The sequence below is a fragment of the Photinus pyralis genome, unplaced genomic scaffold (assembly GCF_008802855.1).
Source record: "Photinus pyralis isolate 1611_PpyrPB1 unplaced genomic scaffold, Ppyr1.3 Ppyr1.4_LG4, whole genome shotgun sequence".
In the NCBI taxonomy this organism is placed as follows: domain Eukaryota; kingdom Metazoa; phylum Arthropoda; class Insecta; order Coleoptera; family Lampyridae; genus Photinus; species Photinus pyralis.
Window position 1 is genome coordinate 45,133,937 of NW_022170511.1, and position 18,634 is coordinate 45,152,570.

General features: G+C 36.9%; 4 protein-coding genes across 7 annotated transcripts; 2 read left to right on the top strand and 2 right to left on the bottom strand.

The window, feature by feature from the left end:
• Nucleotides 1-3,399: 3,399 nt before the first annotated feature.
• Nucleotides 3,400-6,046, bottom strand: LOC116168106 (N(4)-(Beta-N-acetylglucosaminyl)-L-asparaginase). Its single transcript, XM_031483771.1, has 7 exons — nt 5,648-6,046; nt 4,550-4,662; nt 4,352-4,505; nt 4,081-4,306; nt 3,843-4,030; nt 3,689-3,796; nt 3,400-3,648 (listed from the first exon to the last, which is right to left on the bottom strand). Exons 2-7 carry the CDS (start codon nt 4,650-4,652, stop codon nt 3,420-3,422), a joined length of 1,008 nt encoding a protein of 335 aa, XP_031339631.1. The 5' UTR covers nt 4,653-4,662; nt 5,648-6,046; the 3' UTR covers nt 3,400-3,419.
• Nucleotides 6,047-6,136: 90 nt separating this feature from the next.
• Nucleotides 6,137-7,703, top strand: LOC116168107 (clathrin light chain). Of its 3 annotated transcripts, XM_031483773.1 has the most exons (6): nt 6,151-6,358; nt 6,495-6,596; nt 6,733-6,855; nt 6,907-7,018; nt 7,142-7,153; nt 7,320-7,703. In XM_031483773.1, exons 1-6 carry the CDS (start codon nt 6,232-6,234, stop codon nt 7,501-7,503), a joined length of 660 nt encoding a protein of 219 aa, XP_031339633.1. In that variant the 5' UTR covers nt 6,151-6,231; the 3' UTR covers nt 7,504-7,703. The 3 variants fall into 3 exon arrangements, with proteins under 3 accessions (XP_031339635.1, XP_031339633.1, XP_031339634.1); XM_031483775.1 differs by lacking the exon at nt 6,495-6,596 and having other exon boundaries at nt 6,137-6,358; XM_031483774.1 differs by lacking the exon at nt 7,142-7,153 and having other exon boundaries at nt 6,158-6,358.
• Nucleotides 7,704-9,880: 2,177 nt separating this feature from the next.
• Nucleotides 9,881-15,512, top strand: LOC116168561 (septin-2). The gene is made up of 5 exons (XM_031484465.1): nt 9,881-10,031; nt 10,149-10,266; nt 10,310-10,452; nt 11,649-12,449; nt 15,028-15,512. The coding sequence occupies exons 1-5, from the start codon at nt 10,002-10,004 to the stop codon at nt 15,202-15,204; spliced, it is 1,269 nt and encodes a 422-aa protein (XP_031340325.1). The 5' UTR covers nt 9,881-10,001; the 3' UTR covers nt 15,205-15,512.
• Nucleotides 15,270-17,146, bottom strand: LOC116168562 (GAS2-like protein pickled eggs). Of its 2 annotated transcripts, none has more exons than XM_031484468.1 (7): nt 16,840-17,146; nt 16,504-16,628; nt 16,309-16,450; nt 16,036-16,261; nt 15,651-15,972; nt 15,509-15,595; nt 15,270-15,461 (listed from the first exon to the last, which is right to left on the bottom strand). In XM_031484468.1, the coding sequence occupies exons 1-7, from the start codon at nt 17,018-17,020 to the stop codon at nt 15,327-15,329; spliced, it is 1,218 nt and encodes a 405-aa protein (XP_031340328.1). In that variant the 5' UTR covers nt 17,021-17,146; the 3' UTR covers nt 15,270-15,326. The 2 variants fall into 2 exon arrangements, with proteins under 2 accessions (XP_031340328.1, XP_031340327.1); XM_031484467.1 differs by having other exon boundaries at nt 15,645-15,972.
• Between the last annotated feature and the right edge of the window lie 1,488 nt (nt 17,147-18,634).

Genomic DNA, 18,634 nt, shown 5'->3' on the forward strand with positions numbered 1-18,634 from the left:
ACCTCACTATACTTTTGTAAAACCTTCTCTAGTTTAATGTCCACCACCGATACAGAGTTCATTGACAGTCTGATACCTAACTCTGCGAACCAATTTCGTCCTAATAAACTAATGTTATCGCCCTTCGTCACTACTAATGGCAAATTCTTAACATGTTTATTAAATACTACGCGCACCAAGCATTCGCCCAGAATCCCAATGTCCTTCTTTTGCCAGTCCCGTAAAGTTAATTTAGTATCCTTTAATCGCGGTTTGTTATGGGGGAATAGTTTTTCAAAACATGATTGTACATCACTGTAAAACTAGCACCCGAATCTACTTCAAATTCACATTCCCTGTCATTAACAGATAACAAAACCCGATATGGTACTTCACCTCGACCGATATTGTGAAGTCCTGGAACAGTATCGTCGTCGGATACATCGCTGTCAGTACTAACATTTGATTTAACTAAATATTCCAAGACAAAAGCAATGTTTACAATCTCCATCAGATTGTATGCCACCACCAATTCCAAGACCTTCGAATATAAACCCAAATGGACAACAAGGTAATACTCAGTCCCAATTAATTTGTCATAAACTACACTTCGTTTTACAACATTTTTATTGGTACGAATACACTTTCAACGTCAAAACTAAAAAATAATAATTCAACTCCTCTCGTCGGCCATTTTTACCCTCTGCCTGTCATTCTCTCGTCCCTGTCTCCGGCTCCGGCTCGTCCTTCCAGTGGCGTACCCTCTTCGTACATCAGGGGCGGCGTTCCTTCATCACATTGGAGACTGTTGTATATTAATAGAAATTAGTAGTGGGTTGTGTGTGTGTAACTATGGTTTTTTCATGTTCAATAAGAAAAAAAATAAAAATCTGTCATATATAAAAAAGGTGTATGTTTTCGTGTTGTATAAAATTCGAAGAATATATATTAATTGCAGGTCGTAAATTAGGGTACGTTCCACTTAACGCCCACAACGATCACGACCGCGACCGCGGTTTTATCGTTCCACTAGCTTAGAGGCGTTGTGGGCGAACCCTTAAGTGGAACGCTTTTGAGTGCGGTGTGACGTCACGCGTGAGTGAACAGTTTTCCAACATGGACGCCGTTGAAGAAATCGTAATGCGTAAAGGATACAAAGTGGGGTGGATTATGAAAAGTCACATTAAGTTAGTAAATATTTTTTTATTTTTCAGTACCAATTATTGACACATACTTCTTCGCTTTACACAAGATATTGCTTCTTGTTAATAAAATATTGAAGACGACTTTTGAATTTCTATCATAAATGCTGCGGCCATACTTAATACGATGATAATGAACACTTCTCCCCAGAATTTCTTCTGGGAATGCTGCTTCGAAAACAATTTCTCTTCTTCATTCAAAACTAACATGCATTTTCATTAATCGTTGCATTACCATTTATACGAGTCTCATTCGCATTCCCTGGTAAAGCACTTTGCAGCAAACTAGTTGCAAATCTAAGATCTACAATAAAGAAAATTGTGTTAAAGCAGAATTTTCCTTAACAAATAACTTTAACATTCACGAATCAGCATACCTATATACTTACCAGTTTGTGCATGTAGAACATCCATATAGTGTAATGTCCACCACAAGGTTACGTTCTGAAACACGTAATTATATTTTCTCCATAGCGAAAACGAAAAATTTGCAACGCATGCGTGTTCAAACAATCAGTGTCTGACAGTTAAATGTCTCTAGAAATGTCTCCTGTCAAGAATGTAAGGTTATAAAATTAGAACGCCCACGCTGACCCAGGTACGATAGGCGAGCGCCGTGGGCTCGTTGCGGTCGCTTATAGTAATGACGTCATATCTGACGTCGCGATTGCGACCGCCGAGCGTCGTGGTCGTTGCGGGCGTTAAGTGGAACGTACCCGTGTCACTATCGTTCATCATTATCAGACCGTCCAAGTTGACAATCACTTGTAAGGCATCTGGTCCTGATAGGTTTTTTCCTGTTCTTAGGTTTTATAATGGCTAAATGGTCATGTATTTTATGTAGAGGAAGTCCGTTGGTATGAATTAAACCTTTTCCACCGTTTGTAATCACCTCATGTAACCGATTCTTTGCACCGACAATCCAAATGGATACTGCCAGAGCATCCGAAACTCTTTGAGATGAAGTGTATGATGGTTACAGAAAACGCATAGGAACATTTGTAACTTAAAGTTTGTTTAGGCAGTTCGTAAATTAATAGTTTGTTTACATAATGTTGATGTGAAATTAAGTATGCTACCAATGTGAAGAATACGCGTTAAGTTGCGCGAATTTTAATGACCCTTAACTAGCCATTTGCAGAAGTAGAATAGGCCATGGTTTATCGGTAAGCCTTTCGCATTTATACATCTTACAAATTTGAGATAAAGCGTAGTCATTATACCACTGGCTCATTGAAATAACAACGCATACATACAGTTTCTGTTCTTTTGCCACACAGTCGAGATATTCGCATAAGGATCTTGAATATCTTCTGATCCGATTTATTTAAAAAAAAACGCAATTGTGAGAGAAAACAGGTAGTGAAGAAAAAACTCTCAAATGTTCATATTCAAATCGTATGTACAAAAGAAAAAACGACACTACACCACAAATCCATCTTCTGATCCTGCATGGAGTATTAGGTATATACCGGACCCCTTCACCACTTCTGTTTCTAACTGTTTTGAGAGTACCATCTTGCCAGCTTCTTCTAAAAGACCCTTTAATGTATATCCAGGTTTCGTCTAAAACCACAGGTCGTAATGGAAAGAGTGAAGTTTCGTTGTGTTTAAAGTCTCTCAAAAATTGTAATCTTCTTTGAACTGCATAGGGCTGTGCCATTAAAAATAATCTATTGGAAACGGTGCATCTCCGCCACGTGAATTTCAGTTTCTTCAAACTGCGGGACAAAGAGGTAGCAGATATTTCTACGTCATCAAGTCGTTGAAGATTACTGTGTAAAGGAACGGAGTGTAACATTCTCACCTATAAAATCAATTCAATACCTAAGTGTTCTAGCGAACCTCTTCATTCTGTGTATCGGTTCGTCATATTTACCTAATGGTAACGGGAATGACCTAAATTCATGATATGAGCGAATCGAACCATTATGCGGTAAAATTTTTAAAATACTTGTCTATTAACGGCGTTGCTGCACTGTCGACTTGCCTAAGCGTTTTTAACTTTGATGATATTTACTTCACAAACTACCTAATCAACACTGGAAATCTGTCTATAACGAAAATCGTTTGACGGATTGATATTATGACAGATCAATTGGTTTATTTGTCACGACTTACGTTAATGACGTAATTTTTTTGTCTCAATCGATTTAAATGTAATGAAGAGAGAATCACATTTATGACGTCAGGTTCAGCACCAGTGAAACAAAGTACAATATACCTACTTCTCCTTTACTATAAATTACATTTTACACTTTTGACAATAATTTTATTAATATCTTTGGTAATAACTGAATATGGAAATTCGATCATTCCATTACAAGCCGCCCCGTACTCGCCATTTTTATTTACCGCGATAACGCCTCCAAAAAATTTGTCATTCTTGGATACCATCCTATCAATAGCAACTCGTGCTGCATCAGATGGTGATACCCCTCTCCGCATTTCTTCAACCGCTAAAAAACTACAAGCACTTTATTATATCCATTTCAGAGTTTATATACCTCGGTAAGAAACGCATCATGAGATCTCCGTCACCAGTCGCAACCGCCGCACCCACGTCATTGTCCGCATAGGCACCAGCTCCTGGGATGGGCGAGTCACCAACGCGCCTACTCAAACTATTTTTACATGCATTAACTAGCTGCATATACCAACCCTGGAATTTTGTGACTTGCACCATTAGTGGATGTTCCAGCGGCAACGTTCCCATTTTGATCGATAACAATCATGCCAATTGTGTCGTGATTTCTCTTATTAAAGAGATAGAGCGAGTTGTAATAGACGCTGTTTGGACTTATCGGTTGATAAGGTCCACACGAGCCTCGAGGGTCGGGGAACACATTCTACACAAATTAAATAACAGAAAAATTGCTGGACACCCGTGATACCATACTGTCCAAAAATTTGGCTGACACCGGTTCACCATCCATTGTTTCCACATAGACAAAGAGTTATTTGTTGATAATGACTCCTCCTTGAAGCCCATTTGTTTAGCAAACTTTGTTGCGAGACTACCAACGAGTAGTGAGTGAGACGTGTGTTCGAGGACTCGCCTGGCAACACTGATAACGTTCTTTACACGTCTCAATCCAGCGACCGCGCCCATATCCATCGTTACTCTGCATGAAGGAATTATTTACCAATTTGAGAGATGGAGTAAGTACCCGTCAAACATTAGGGCGTCAAGAGTTGTCTCGCCGTTCTCATCGGGACTACCTCCAAACCCGACGGTACCGTCACATTGTAGCATTTCACACTTAGAACATCCGACTTCGAGTGCGTCTAGCCGACTGCCCCCACTACTGATTTCGGTCCAAGCTTGAAACACTAACTATTCACGCTGTTTGGATACATTAACTTACCTGCTTTGGTGGCCTCCATAAAACCCCATGTGTTTATGACCAATGGAAAAGGATGGCCAAAAACTTGCGAGATAAGGAGAGGTATTATCAGAACTATATGCATTTCCCTCAACCTGAAAAGTTCGTCCAAATTAAACTGCATACCAATCATAATTCATAATCATGTTTGATAAAATTAGTGACCAAAACACCCTTAAATTGGAGTTGACTAGCACAAATTACGTTCATCCAAGAGAATCTAGTAAAAGAATTGGAAATGATTTTCAAGACATGAAGCGTATTTGTACATATTTTATTGATGTTAATAAGAAATAATATCAATATAAAATCATAAAAGTTCAAACGAATCTTGACATTGTCTTAGTAACGGGCGATCAAAAATGAGTTGCTGTCGAGTAGGCTTTGGAAGTTCAAGTTAAGTACGATTTCGCATGTAAACAAAAATTCCAAAAGTGACTCGAAGCAACTCATTTTTGATCGCATAGTATATATATAACTATTTTAAGCTCACAAAATCATTAACTTAAAAGTATACCTATACTAATATACAACAAATAATTTTTAAGGGCGTTTTTAAATTAGAAAGTGTTGCCACTTTGTAAAATACTTTTAGGCATTGAATTGTATATGTTTTAATTGGACACATTTTTTTTGAAAAGTGAATTTTGGTAGAATTTATGTTCCCAAAATAGGATTTCTCCATCTATATCTATTTTTTCTTAAGTGTAATCTTGGTAATCTAATTACAAAATGGAACATTCGTAGGTAGATTTTAAACCAGAGTTTTAAACATGGCGAAACCTTGTATCATAAGCAAAATGCAACAGAATTTGTTCTAAGTATAGATTTTGATTTAATTTGATGTGATCGCGATGCCGACAAAATACAACTGCATGATGTGTTGCCTACCTCTCATATGAGGTATTCGTGACGTCTCATCAGCCGGTACAAGAATCACGGACACGTTTACAAATTTGCAATTTAAAGGTATTTGCATTTTCACTAAACATTTAGGAACAATTTGTAATAAATAGTAGTTGAAAAGTGAAAATTTAAATGTATAGCAATTTTTTGGCAAAATACTTGAACATAACCTACCTTTTCTTTTTAATGTAATTGTTGGGTGAACAATGAACGAGAATTACTATAGCGTATTAAACTGCACAGAAAATGCCACTTTCGACGAGATCAAACGCAATTATCGTCAGCTTGTAAAAATTTGTCACCCGGATAAACAATCTCCGCTAGATAAAAACGAGGAGTTTGTAAGAATTGACAAAGCATGGAGAACCCTCAGAGACGAAAAATTGAGAAAGGAATACGATTCCATCTTAATGGATAGGAGATATAAGGAACAACACCTGGTTTACGCCACTGTGCATTTTAAAGAACTCAATTTCGACAATGATGTATCGTACTATCAGTGTAGATGTGGTAATTTCTACGTGATTAAAAGAAGTATAGGAAATGAATGCGTTATTGAATGTGATGAATGTTCATATGTTATTGTAGTTGTAAATAAATAGTTTCAAATTGAAGCGCGTACTAATTGATGGTGTTTTTCCGTTTCCTGCCAGCCAAGGGTAGGGTGACGTGACGTTGGTATACGACGTTGCAACACAGCCATAACTGTCATTTGTTCATTTCACTTGTGTCATCGAAAAGTGAACATTTTGAAAATAATGGGCGACTTTGGTGACAATTTCGATATAGATCCTGCTGCAGAATTTTTGGCACGAGAACAAGACGAACTCGCCGGTCTTGACGATGAAGTTAAAAACGTTATTACAGTTGTACCCCCGCATATCGGTGAGAATAACCTTACATTTGCTGAGGGGGCGTATTTGGAAATTGTTTTGTTGCATGGGGGTAAATGTTGCATTTGAATCTCGCCTGTATTTCTTTAGCTTTCTTCTTTAATGTTTAAGTTTTGCTTTGCCTGTAGATGACACCACTACAAATGTATTCAAAGAGAACTCTGAAAGCTTTGAGATGATCAATGGAATTGAACAGGATTTTTACGATGATTCCAAAGAGCAAGATAGTGGTATGTTTCGCACTTACACCTCGATACTCCTAGCACTAATGTTTAATATTAGATTATTTGCGTATTTTAATGTTTACTTGTGTCTTTTTTTAATTTGTTTACCAATTTGCAAAATCTTGTACTGCAATCATTTTAGAACCTGCAGTGAATGGTTTTATGGAGACTATATCGCCGTCACCGCCTCGTCATGAAAAGAAAGAGGAGCCAGAAAAGATTAAAAAATGGCGAGAAGAACAGAAAACTAGATTGGAAGAGAAAGGTAGGGTATTGGAATTATTTTTTTTTCAAAAACCTCATTAGCGAATTAAAGATAGGGAAGAAGAAATCAAGAAAGAAGAGTTACGGCAAATTGCTGCAAAAGAACTTCAAGATTGGTATAAACATCATGAGGAACAAATTGCTAAAACTAAAGCAGCTAATAGGTAAGTGCTCTAAAATTTCTGCTTAGCTCATTTATTGTGAACTGCCGAACCTAGCCTTTTTTCAAAAATGTAGATACAATGGGTAACTAACTTTATTTTATTGTTATTGTTCCTGCTTCCTAGGGAATCTGCAAAGTAAGTGCTTCTTTTCTCAACAAGCCTGCTTTAAGGTGGAATTTTATTGCGACGTGTAGCATTCGCCACCGGGGGCCACGAATGATCCAATGAAATCCAACCTTTACAATGTTGATCTTATGAATTTAGTGGAACATTTTAATAATGTTGCATTTTATGTCTACAGAAATGCAGAGAAACAGTTTGTAGCGGAAGATAACGAAATCGAACCAGGCACAGAATGGGAACGAATCGCCAAACTCTGCGACTTTAATCCGAAAGCGAGCAAAGGAAATAAGGATGTCTCACGCATGCGATCGATTATTTTGCAGTTAAAGCAATCGCCACCTCCTGTTACCAATAAAGCTTAGGAATGTTTTTGTATGTACTATAGAGGATTCCATTTAATTAACGAAATAATATATTAAGAAGGGCCGTTTTTCTCTTTCATGGTACAGTTTATTTCATTTTACGAGTGTATGTAAAAGAATGATGGATGTTTTTTTATTGACAAAAATTACTTTAATTATTAGAAAAATATTTTTGTGTTGCAATATATACTTTAATATTATAATCTTATTACATGTACCTATTAGATGTTAACGAAACTGAATAGTGTGATGTACTCTTAATAAAACAGTTACATCTTTATTGCATGTTATGTTTATGATCGGCATACATTGTTGCATTTAGTTAAAGTATAGCAAGACTATAATGTGATTTTTTGTTTGTACCTCCTGCACGACAGTAAGGGAGGTATTGTACAATGCGATCACCAAAATGAGTTACTGTCAAGTCACATTTGGAAGTTCAAGTTAAGTACGATTTCCTTAGACCATATAGTATTGATTGCCCATTTTTAGGATATAAATGGCCCTCCTCTTTTTTCACGGAAATACACGTTTTGAATCATCATGAATCCGAATCAAACAAAATCTCGATGATGTCCATCGTCTGTCTGTACTCTTCATTACCGACCTGCTGAATTGATTAGAAAGAACCCAATTTGATATGTACGCATATTCGTAGACATAAAAGGGCAGAATCGTAGGTGTGCGGGTGGTATCTGTGCTAGGCACAGGAAATATTTTTGCAATTAGGGGAATTTTTCATAAGAAATTTCGCGTTGTGTGATGGTTTTGTCCCTCCGTCTGTTTGTAACTTGCAAACCAAAAGTGACAGCGGTGTTGCACCTTCGCCAATCGATTTATACGAGTTCGAGGATCAGTGCTATTGAATAAGCGGCAGATTGAAAGGCTTGTTTTTGAACGCGCGCTGATATAGTGTCAAACAAATTCTGCCATTGAAAATGGTATGTGATTCTTCGTACTTTGTTCTTTTCTGTTGGATTCGACAAGCCTTTTCTTTCCATTCCCAACACATTTTAAAGGGCATAATACAGATTTACTGCATTTTACCAGCATCTATATCCGATGCTTAAACATATCGCATTTATTGCATTAAGTACTAAGATTTTTACATAAAAAAACTGCTATTGAACGATAGGTAACGCACTTTCCGAAATTCCAACGGGAACAGGGAAAAACAGGATTTTATGTTTTACAGTCAAAAAGAGATTTGAGATTGAGAACAAGGTGTTAATAAGGTACGTAGGTACTCCAAAAGAGACTTCCCAAATAAGTTAATGTTCCAACTTTACAAATCTGCACATGCATATAGCGATTAAAAAAACTAAAATTTATAGCTACTATAATAATACCACGGCTGACTCGTCCGTAATTAAATAAGCTTAGTCCGTAAAATCGTCCGCCATTTTGGAGCCCACTGTCAATTCAAGCTTACAAAACGTTGCATGTCCTACATGTATTGTCTTATCCTTTAAAGAAAAACTATTGATTTTTGTGACGTTTATTAATGCATACAGATAGGTATTTAGATTTTACACATTAAACAACAATGCACAAATTTAGACTGTCAGTCGAGCGGTCAGTGGGCTCCAAAATGGCAGACGAGTCTGGTACCTTACTCGAATGCTGTACTAAAATTGACGACGTCACCAAAAAACCAATACAGAAACCAGTGTAATTTAAGTAGGTATAAAAAATATTTAGAATTCTTCTGTGTACGATCGAAAGAAAACCCTAGTATACGGATTTCCTTTACGTTACCACGTAATGGGGTCATCCCGCCTTCATTTTTTATTTCTGATCCAAAAAGTACATTAAAAATAAAAAGACCCGTGTGCCCTCAATTTTTATTTGCGAGTAAAATAAACCCAAAATAAATTATTGAAAAGCTGTATTTTTAGTCCGAATTTGAAACGCTTCAGACTAAATACGTCACAAACCTACAACCAATCACGAAGAAGTGAGCTGGAACCGCGAGGGTCTGACGTTTGTCACATTTGACGTTTTGAGAGGGATGTTTAACTGCATCTAGCACGAAAGTGACAAGTGCCTGTGACAGATGACGCAAGTTAGAAATGCCATTCTCCTGCAATATTGCCAAGTCGTTATGTCATCTGAATGGTTCTAGGAGCTGATTGGTCGGGCTTATTACGTCACAGAGCCCGCCACAATCATATCGTTTTGAATAAACCTTTAAAACCGCACATGTTCATTATTTTTTTGCTAATCAGCCTCTATTTTTAAATAAACTTTTACTGTCCAAAAGAATGTTTTATGGTTTCAGGTACACGCTTATTAAATTAGAACTGCGGAATTCAACTATACTGTAAACCCCCATTCGCGGCGCACGCGCATTTTAAAAGAACAGCTGTATGGAAATGCAAATCGGTCGGTACGTGAGTTACTTCCGTTTAATTTTTTTATTGTCTTTTGGGGACCGTCCTTTTTGTACTGTTTTTTGATAATATTTAAATTAAAATTATAAAAATAACAGTTTGAAAATGGCGGGAGTAGATGTACAAAAACCAAACGTAAGTGTATTTGCATATTCGGTATTAAATATGGTTTTTATTTACCATTTAATGTAAGGAAAGGGCGTTGGCATTAACGGTAATGATTCAAAGTAGACCTAAATGTTTACATTTTAGATGGAAAGTCATCTTCGCACTCTAAAGCTCTCAGGTCATGTCGGTTTCGACAGCTTACCAGACCAGCTCGTGTCAAAAAGTATTCAGAATGGCTTTATCTTTAACATTATGTGCATTGGTAAGTACTTACTTCCTCTAATCCTCCTGATTCAAAGTTTCAGGTGAAACGGGATTGGGCAAGTCCACTCTAATGGATTCACTGTTTAACACAAATTTCGAATCTACACCCAGTCCTCATACTTTGCCAACAGTTAAATTAAAAGCACACACGTACGAATTGCAAGAGAGCAACGTTCGATTGAAGGTAATTTGTTTGTGAGGGGTGATTCTCAAACTAAAGTCCTCCATGTTACACCTAAAGTACTTAAGAACTGTCTTTGATTAATTTGTTAAAGTTCAAAAAATCTGTTAAATTCCTTATGGCCGTTTGCACCGACAAATTTAAGTGTAGTTTAGCTTAAGCGTAGCTTAAAATCCATGACAAGCTAAGCTAAGCTACGCTTAAATTTGTCAGTGCAAACGGCCATTAGTCATCTGTAGAGTCTCAGTTGACTTAAGAAGGATTGAGAAAACAATTTTTTTTCCATTCTCTGGCTCTCGCATGGGTAGACGGACAAACAAATCGTGCACCATCTTGATTGTAAAATGTTCTAGAACGTGAAAAGTGAAGTTTAAGACGAATCCGCATGCATCGGAAATCCAGTAGGAATCTTGGTGCAATTAATTTGAAATTTAAATGGCGGTTTAATACAACTTTTCTTCATTGTTATATATAATTTAACACAATTCTCAAACTTTGGAATATCACAGCTTTCAGTATCAAGATGTATTGATGAAGTTGTGAATGCCATGGACAGAACTGAAATGTTTAATGCCTATATACATTTCGTAGAAATATACAAGAACTAAATGCTGGTAGAATGGGCTAGTTACATGAATCAATAGTGTGGTTGAAAAGATAAATGGCTTTCTAGGTTCTAGATTCCATTCTCTCACACGTCCATTTCAGGGTTTTTATCGTAAGGCGTTATTTTGATCATAAAACTAATTTATTGGTCACATAATCACATTATTGGGCATGTATCGAAGTAATTGGCTTGTAGAGCTGCAGAATAGTCAAGCTGTCCTTTGTATTAAAATCTGGACGCATATTGGCTACCGTAGAATTTCCCATGTTAAACGCCTATGTTCCACTTTTTGATTTACACCCTGTACATTGAGAACAATATTTTGTACGAAAATAGCTTTTCCAATTTGTATGTTGAATATCGGAAATCCCATCCATGTGGATTTAGTCTCAAACTATGTTGTAATGATATACCTAGTATTTTACAGTATTAGCATGGTAAAGAGGAATCCAATTAAAGTCTTTAGAATATGTAATTTACAAATCCCTGCAAAGTATTCTAAGGAATTTTATAAGGATTTCGTTCGTGTTTTATGGTCTGGGAATCGCCTCCTTGATGTTAATGATTACCACTAACAATTAATAATTCACAGTTAACCATTTGCGACACCGTGGGTTATGGTGACCAGATTAATAAGGACGACAGTTTTAAGGCAGTCGTCGACTACATTGACACACAATTTGAGTCATACCTTCAAGAGGAATTAAAAATAAAACGTTCTTTATCGACATATCATGACAACCGAATTCACATTTGCCTGTACTTTATTTGTCCAACTGGCCACGGCTTAAAATCCATTGATCTTGTATGCATGAAGAAACTTGATCAAAAGGTAAACATCATACCAATAATTGCAAAAGCCGATACCATTTCGAAAAGTGAACTCCAAAAATTTAAATCGAAAATAATCGCAGAACTGCAAAACAACGATGTCCAAATTTATAATTTCCCAACGGACGACGAATCCGTATCTGAAATAAACACAAACATGAATTCGCATATTCCTTTCGCCGTTATTGGCAGTACAGATTTCATTAGGGTCGGAAATAAGATGGTGCGAGCCCGACAATATCCATGGGGTACTGTTCAGGTTGAGAATGAATCTCATTGTGATTTCGTCAAACTACGTGAGATGCTGATACGTACAAATATGGAGGATATGCGCGAAAAAACTCACTGCGTCCACTACGAGCTGTACCGTAAGAAGAGACTTGAGCAAATGGGTTTTAGTGATGTCGATTCAGAAAATAAGCCCATTAGTTTCCAACAGACATTCGAGAATAAGCGCTCGAACCACTTGCAAGAGTTACAGCAGAAGGAGGACGAGATGAGGCAAATGTTTGTGGTGCGTGTTAAGGAAAAGGAGGCCGAATTGAAGGATGCAGAAAAAGACGTAAGTGCATGTTCCTTTATTCAAAGCGTCTAGTCCAGAACAATTAGACAATAACAATAAATGAAAAATTGTGGCGTGATTTTCTGATTTTAAAGTAGTTAGAGCGCCTAGGTAAAAGTAACAAGAAGTTGGTGAAAATTTGGTCACTTATTCTCTGAGAGACGCACTTTCTAATGGTCAAAAGAAAAAAGTGTTCCTATGTGCCGTTTCTGAGATATTTGACAGTAAAAACAGGGTATTTTAACATTGGGCCCTTATGGACAGACTCAGTTTTTCTGAGCTAGTGAAGGTTTTTGTATCAAGACTTAAACGAGATGGGTCTCATTAGAAGCGAAATTTTGTGACGAATCTAAATATGCACGGAAAAGTACATGTTCATGATGAAATAAGGAAGATATTTACCGCCGAAGCGGCGTCTGCTCTGACGCGGCGGCACGCTATGCAACACGCGTTTAAATCTGATGACTTTTCCACTAGGTCTAGTATATAGCTGAGCTAGGACAATCTTTTCCTTCTTCTGCTGAGCACTTTTCTTCACAAAAGGCATCGTGTCTTTCAGAAAGAACACCAAAACCAGCGATATTTATAAAGGCCTGCACACGTCTTGTTGACACACTGATCGGATCGAGATCAAGATAGCGGCTGGGGATCTCTGGCGCCAACATCGAAAAATCAAATCCACTACACCGACTTCACGCAAAACGCCAAATTATTTAGTTTCCCGGCTTTTACATACGTCTCGCATACGTTTTGATTAAGAATAAATATATTCGTTTAGGATTTACCGCTTACACTGTGAATATTTAGTCGCGGTGTGTCGTGAACATTTAGTGTGCAAAGGTTTGAAACAGGGTCGAAAAGTACGGACACTAGTCAAGTTGACTACTATATATACCTTTTTAAAAATCATATAAGACGTTTGCATTGTGCTGAGGTACAAAATACCACTCATACCGTATTTCTAATTATGTTTCCTTCATAACAACATTTTTTTGGGGACGTTTACCGTAAGTAATAGGTAGGCCGAGTACATCACTTGACTTCAGCCGAACGCGCTCTAACTACTTTAAACATAATGTCAAAAGTCAAAGTGTCACTAAAAATTCCAAGATGTATCAAAGTCGCTATGACAGCTTAAGGCCGATTCAGAGTTCCGTAACGGTAAGCGGTAAGAGGTAACGATAAGAAATAAGAAAAATAAACATTTAAATTATAATGGTGACATTCAGAGTTTTTCCGTAAGATGCAAGACGTAAGTAGTAAGAGGTAAGAAATGGATTGTTTCATTTCATACCTTATCTCTTACGGAATCATGTTTTGTTTATTAAGATGAGAATGTATTCGACCGTTAAAACATTTGTGTTGAAGGTGTATTAACACTAGAAGCGCTATGATTATGATGTCACTATCCATATTCGTTCACCTACGTCTATGAAAAGCAAAATAACCTTTGGTACTACAATCTCAAACGTCAGTTTGACAATATATGACGCAAACGGTCTTCCCTTACCTCTTACGGATTTTCGTTACCGCTTTTCAACGACCAGTTTTCAACGTCAGTTTCCTGTGTTAATATACAGGGTGATTCCTATAGTACCTGCCACCGTTTGGGAGCGTGTAGGTGGTGCGTAGGGGAGTATTTTGATATAGGACACTTGGGGTCGGAAATCTAAAATAAGGGTGCCAGAGCCAAATTTACCTTCTGGAATTTCGCGCCTGTAGGTAGGCAACCCAACCGGCCGGCGGTGCACACGGAGCGATCTCAGGCGGCGATGTGTGGCTGACACTTGATCAGAATTTTGTTTAAACCCACGAAATCCCGTCTGCAACGACGCGTATCAAGTGAATAAACACTATGGCAATAGTATAATAATAGTTGGCTAGATGTAGGAAGTGCATTGAGAACAACGGTGGCCACGTTGAACACTTGTAAACGTTATTGCTTTTGACTGTCGTTTTCCCTCCTTCCCTCCCATGTCGCTTCCTCGCGCTAACTCGCTCTGCATCGCTCCGCGCGAAACGTCGGTCGGTTGGGTTGCCTACATACAGGCGTGAAATTCCAGAAGATAAATTTGGTTCTGGCGCCCTTATTTTAGATTTCCGACCCCAAGTGTCCTATATCAAAATACTCCCCTAGGCACCCCCTATACGCTCCCAAACGGTGGCAGGTACTATAGGAATCACCCTGTATAGGTATTTGTCTTAGTTAAAGCATAGCTTAAAATTCATGACAACAATATTATTATAGGGACAATGGTTGTCATGGATCTTAAGCTATGCTCAGCTCAGCTTAAATTTGCCAGTGCAAACGGACATTAGCCTTTTTCAAGTGGTTATAATGCTATTAATTGAATTATCTCAAAACGGTTACGAATAAACGTTATAAAATCATTCTTACAGAAACAAATTTGGTGGCGTAATTATGCTTTTTACCTAAAAGTGATCAAACGCCGTTGGAATGTTTAGGGGCACATGGATTGATGTGACAATATGAAGGCTCAGAACTCCTAATTTTTCCTGTCTAGTTTTGCTGGACTAAAATAAATTTTTGTTCCTCATACTAATCTACAATCTTTAGTTGCATGCCAAGTTCGATAAATTAAAAAAGGAACACACCGAAGAGAAGAAGAAAATTGAGGAGGAACGCAAGAAACTAGACGATGAGATAATTGAATTTAATCGTCGTAAAGTGCAATATCAACAAATCGGCTCCAGTCATCACACTTTGACATTGGGAAAAAGCAAAAAGAAATAACCATGCTCCTTACTTTATTTTTCCAATTCATTAATGAGTAAAACTGTATTTATTTTAGCGCATAGTTTTTTATGTTGCTCTAAGTCGTCTCTACAATGAAAATCGTGTTTTGTAATTTAAGTTTATATTGTGCTCTCGCCAGGTCGTAGAATTTTTTTGAAGCTGCTGTAATAGGAGTAACGTTTTGGTACATTTGACAACACTGAGACTGCCATAGGTCTTGTTACAATGAACGGTTTAAACTCCTTGCCGTTCACCTGTAAATGTAAAAATTCAATGTTTATTTAATAAATTAATTGTGTACCTGGCACGGGTCGTATTTCTGTAAAAAGTGTTCGAAGGTATCCCATCCACCGCCCACCCTTACCATCATGTGACGATCTTTGAGTAACTAACAAACAAGCTTAGACTGTCTCGGTGAAAAATTGTGTGATACTTACACGTACAAACACATTTCTTCCGGCTATAGTATACCGGCCTTCTCCAATCTTTTTAATCTTCAACTTGACCAATCTTGGATTAACACATTTACATTTGGAATGTAACAGGTACACTGCTTGTTCTACCTTACGATCAAGCTCATCAAAGTTTTTATTTGTGTCATTCAGCATTTTACTATCGATAAATGTGTAAAAATCGTCCTTAACTGTTTTCCAATCGATTTCTGCTTTCGCTGCAGAGTAGGACATTGGTAAGGATTGGTACTGCTCATCTGTTCCCTTTATTGCACAGAATGATTGTTCTTTGTTGTCTGGTTCGCAAGTGGGGCTAAGCATTCAGTATTCGGTATTTCAAAGCATTCATTTTTATTGAAAGGCTATATGATTTTACCTGCTATGTGAATTGATAATTTCTTCACAATTAAAACGTGATGGTAACGATTGGAATTGCCAAGATATTTGTGAATCAATTTGATAATCAGATGTAGGATAATGAGACTTGCCCATAACCTCCTTTTCAAATTGTACCAAATTTGGTGGCTCGATACCGTACTGAACAGAAAGGCGCGCGACTTCTAGAAGACATAGGATCACATTTCTCCAGTTGTTATGAAGGACTGCAAGTATTTCTTTAAAGCTAGAGCGAATTGAATTAATAACTTGCCCAAATCGTCGCTTTCAAAAAGCAAATTTGGATGCACGCCGAGCGAACGACAAAATTGTATAAAGTTCTCCATATTATCGCGTGAGAAAAAACTCTTCCGCATAGCATTTTCGAAGTACTTTTCGCGTACTTTAGGAATGCCCTGAAAAAGTGACTAAATTGCACTCTGAATTTTACATTGTCATTCTTGTATACTTTATTTATCAATCCTCCCACAATTGCGATTTTTGCGCGCCTTTTAATAGACAATGCTAAATGGCATAGAATCGCTCCATTATCAAGTTCCTGTAGTAAATTTTCTCGATTGAGGTAATGGATACCTACAAAAAAGGCCCATAAAAACTCTTGTAAACAAAAGTGATCTATTTTAGAATAATTTAGGAATTATATCATCCCACTGATAGACAGGCACGACTCTGTTACTATTTTTTGTGTACCTGGTACATAATGTCCTATTTTAGAAGGGTACTATTGATTGAAACACAAACAATCCAAATGTATTGGAATTTTTTGCAATTAAAAGCCAATTACCCAGAATCTTGTTAATCCATACTGCTAAATCTTCTTTTACCAGATCCAACTCGTGATATTTAACGTCTACGACTTTATCGGTGTACTCTTCAACATAATTTTCGTCAACATTCTTCACATGGTCAAATTGAGAGAAAAGAATCTTTTGACCGCGGTTTACTTTGGGCAACTGTGCTTGCATTTTCTCATTTGAGAGTGGTTAAACACTACAATTTACTATTGAACGACACAAGCAAAATTGAGGCGAAATAACTGAGCAGTTTTAGGTGAACTGTTCCCAAACTAGAGATCGCATGACTGAACAAAATTACTGACAAGTTGATGAAATATGATTATTGCTTTTTAGATCTATATTTTTGTTAGTTCACATTCTTATGTTATAGACATCTGTGCATAGATTCAATGGTTCGTTGAATATTTTAAGTAGGTATACTACACATCGAAAATTCGTTGAAAGGAGCATGTCTTAGACTTGATACATTTACCGTCAAAAACTATAGTTTCCAAATTGTGCCATCACAGATCAAGATACCATAAATAAGCATTAGAAAGAGGCCTTTCTTTGATTGGGATAACAAATGTATACTTTTTGTGATTTTAGTGAGAGAGGATTGAGGCATTTATTAAATTTCCAAAGAACTTTGAAATTGAAACTCCCCTACCATTGCAGAAATAATGTCCTTTCCACTGATTGGAGGGAAAACCTATCTGTACACGGTAGGTATAATATATAAAAAATGTGCAACTTCTAATAAAGGAAAAGTCTATATTTCATATTTGAAATTTTGCATTTTCTCTTCAATTATTCTCCTTAACTTTTAAAACCTAATAATAGTGTAAATAACCCCACAGTCCACAGATCGGAAAAATACTGATCTCGCAGATATTTCGTATTATTTGAGAATCTTTGTGCATGACAATAAGCTACAAACGGGAATACATTGTCATCATTGAACAAATTTTGATTCAGAATTGGATCTTCCAACATGGACACATTTCAATCTTATTATGAAAATATAATGAGCGATCAAAAATAAGTTGCTGTCGTGTCGCCTTTGGAAATTACAATTAAGTACGATTTCCCAAGTAAACAAAAATTCCAAAGGTGACATTTATATAGATTAGTCTATATTTTATCATTTTGTAATCTGCCAAAAAATTGAGCGGGTTTATTGAACTTTCAAGGAAAAATTAGGCAGATTCTCACAAAAAGAATTTTAATGGGAAATATATAGAAAAAAATTGCCACAATTTGATTTCTGGATTCTTATTGGAGCTTGTGAAACCTCACCTGGAGTTTTACTAAGTGTGTACTATGCATTAGCATACTCAGCGATTAGTTATAATATTGCAGTATGGGGAGCCAGCATTTACTGTGACAGAGTGTTTGTATTGCAAAAAAGACTACTCCGATTAATTTTCAATATTAAATACAATCATTCGTGCCAAGGGGATTTCCGCAGCCGTCGAATTCTCACCTTGTTTTCCATATATGTACTCCACTGTGTGACTCACATACACATGCACAAGAATTCCTATTTGCTCAATAAAGATGTGCACACTTACGATACCAGACACAAAGATAATCTCGGACTAAGTAACCCACAACATTCTTTTTTTAAGAAGTCGCCAGAGTATAAGAGCGCTTTATATTATAACTTGTAGAGTGCCTTCAAAACTTGACAAAACCACAGTATAAAAGAAAAATTAGAGGTTGTGTATACAATTATTTACAAATAAAATGATATGTAGCTTTGTAAAGGGTCAAGTGTTAGGCTCCAGCAATCAATCAGAA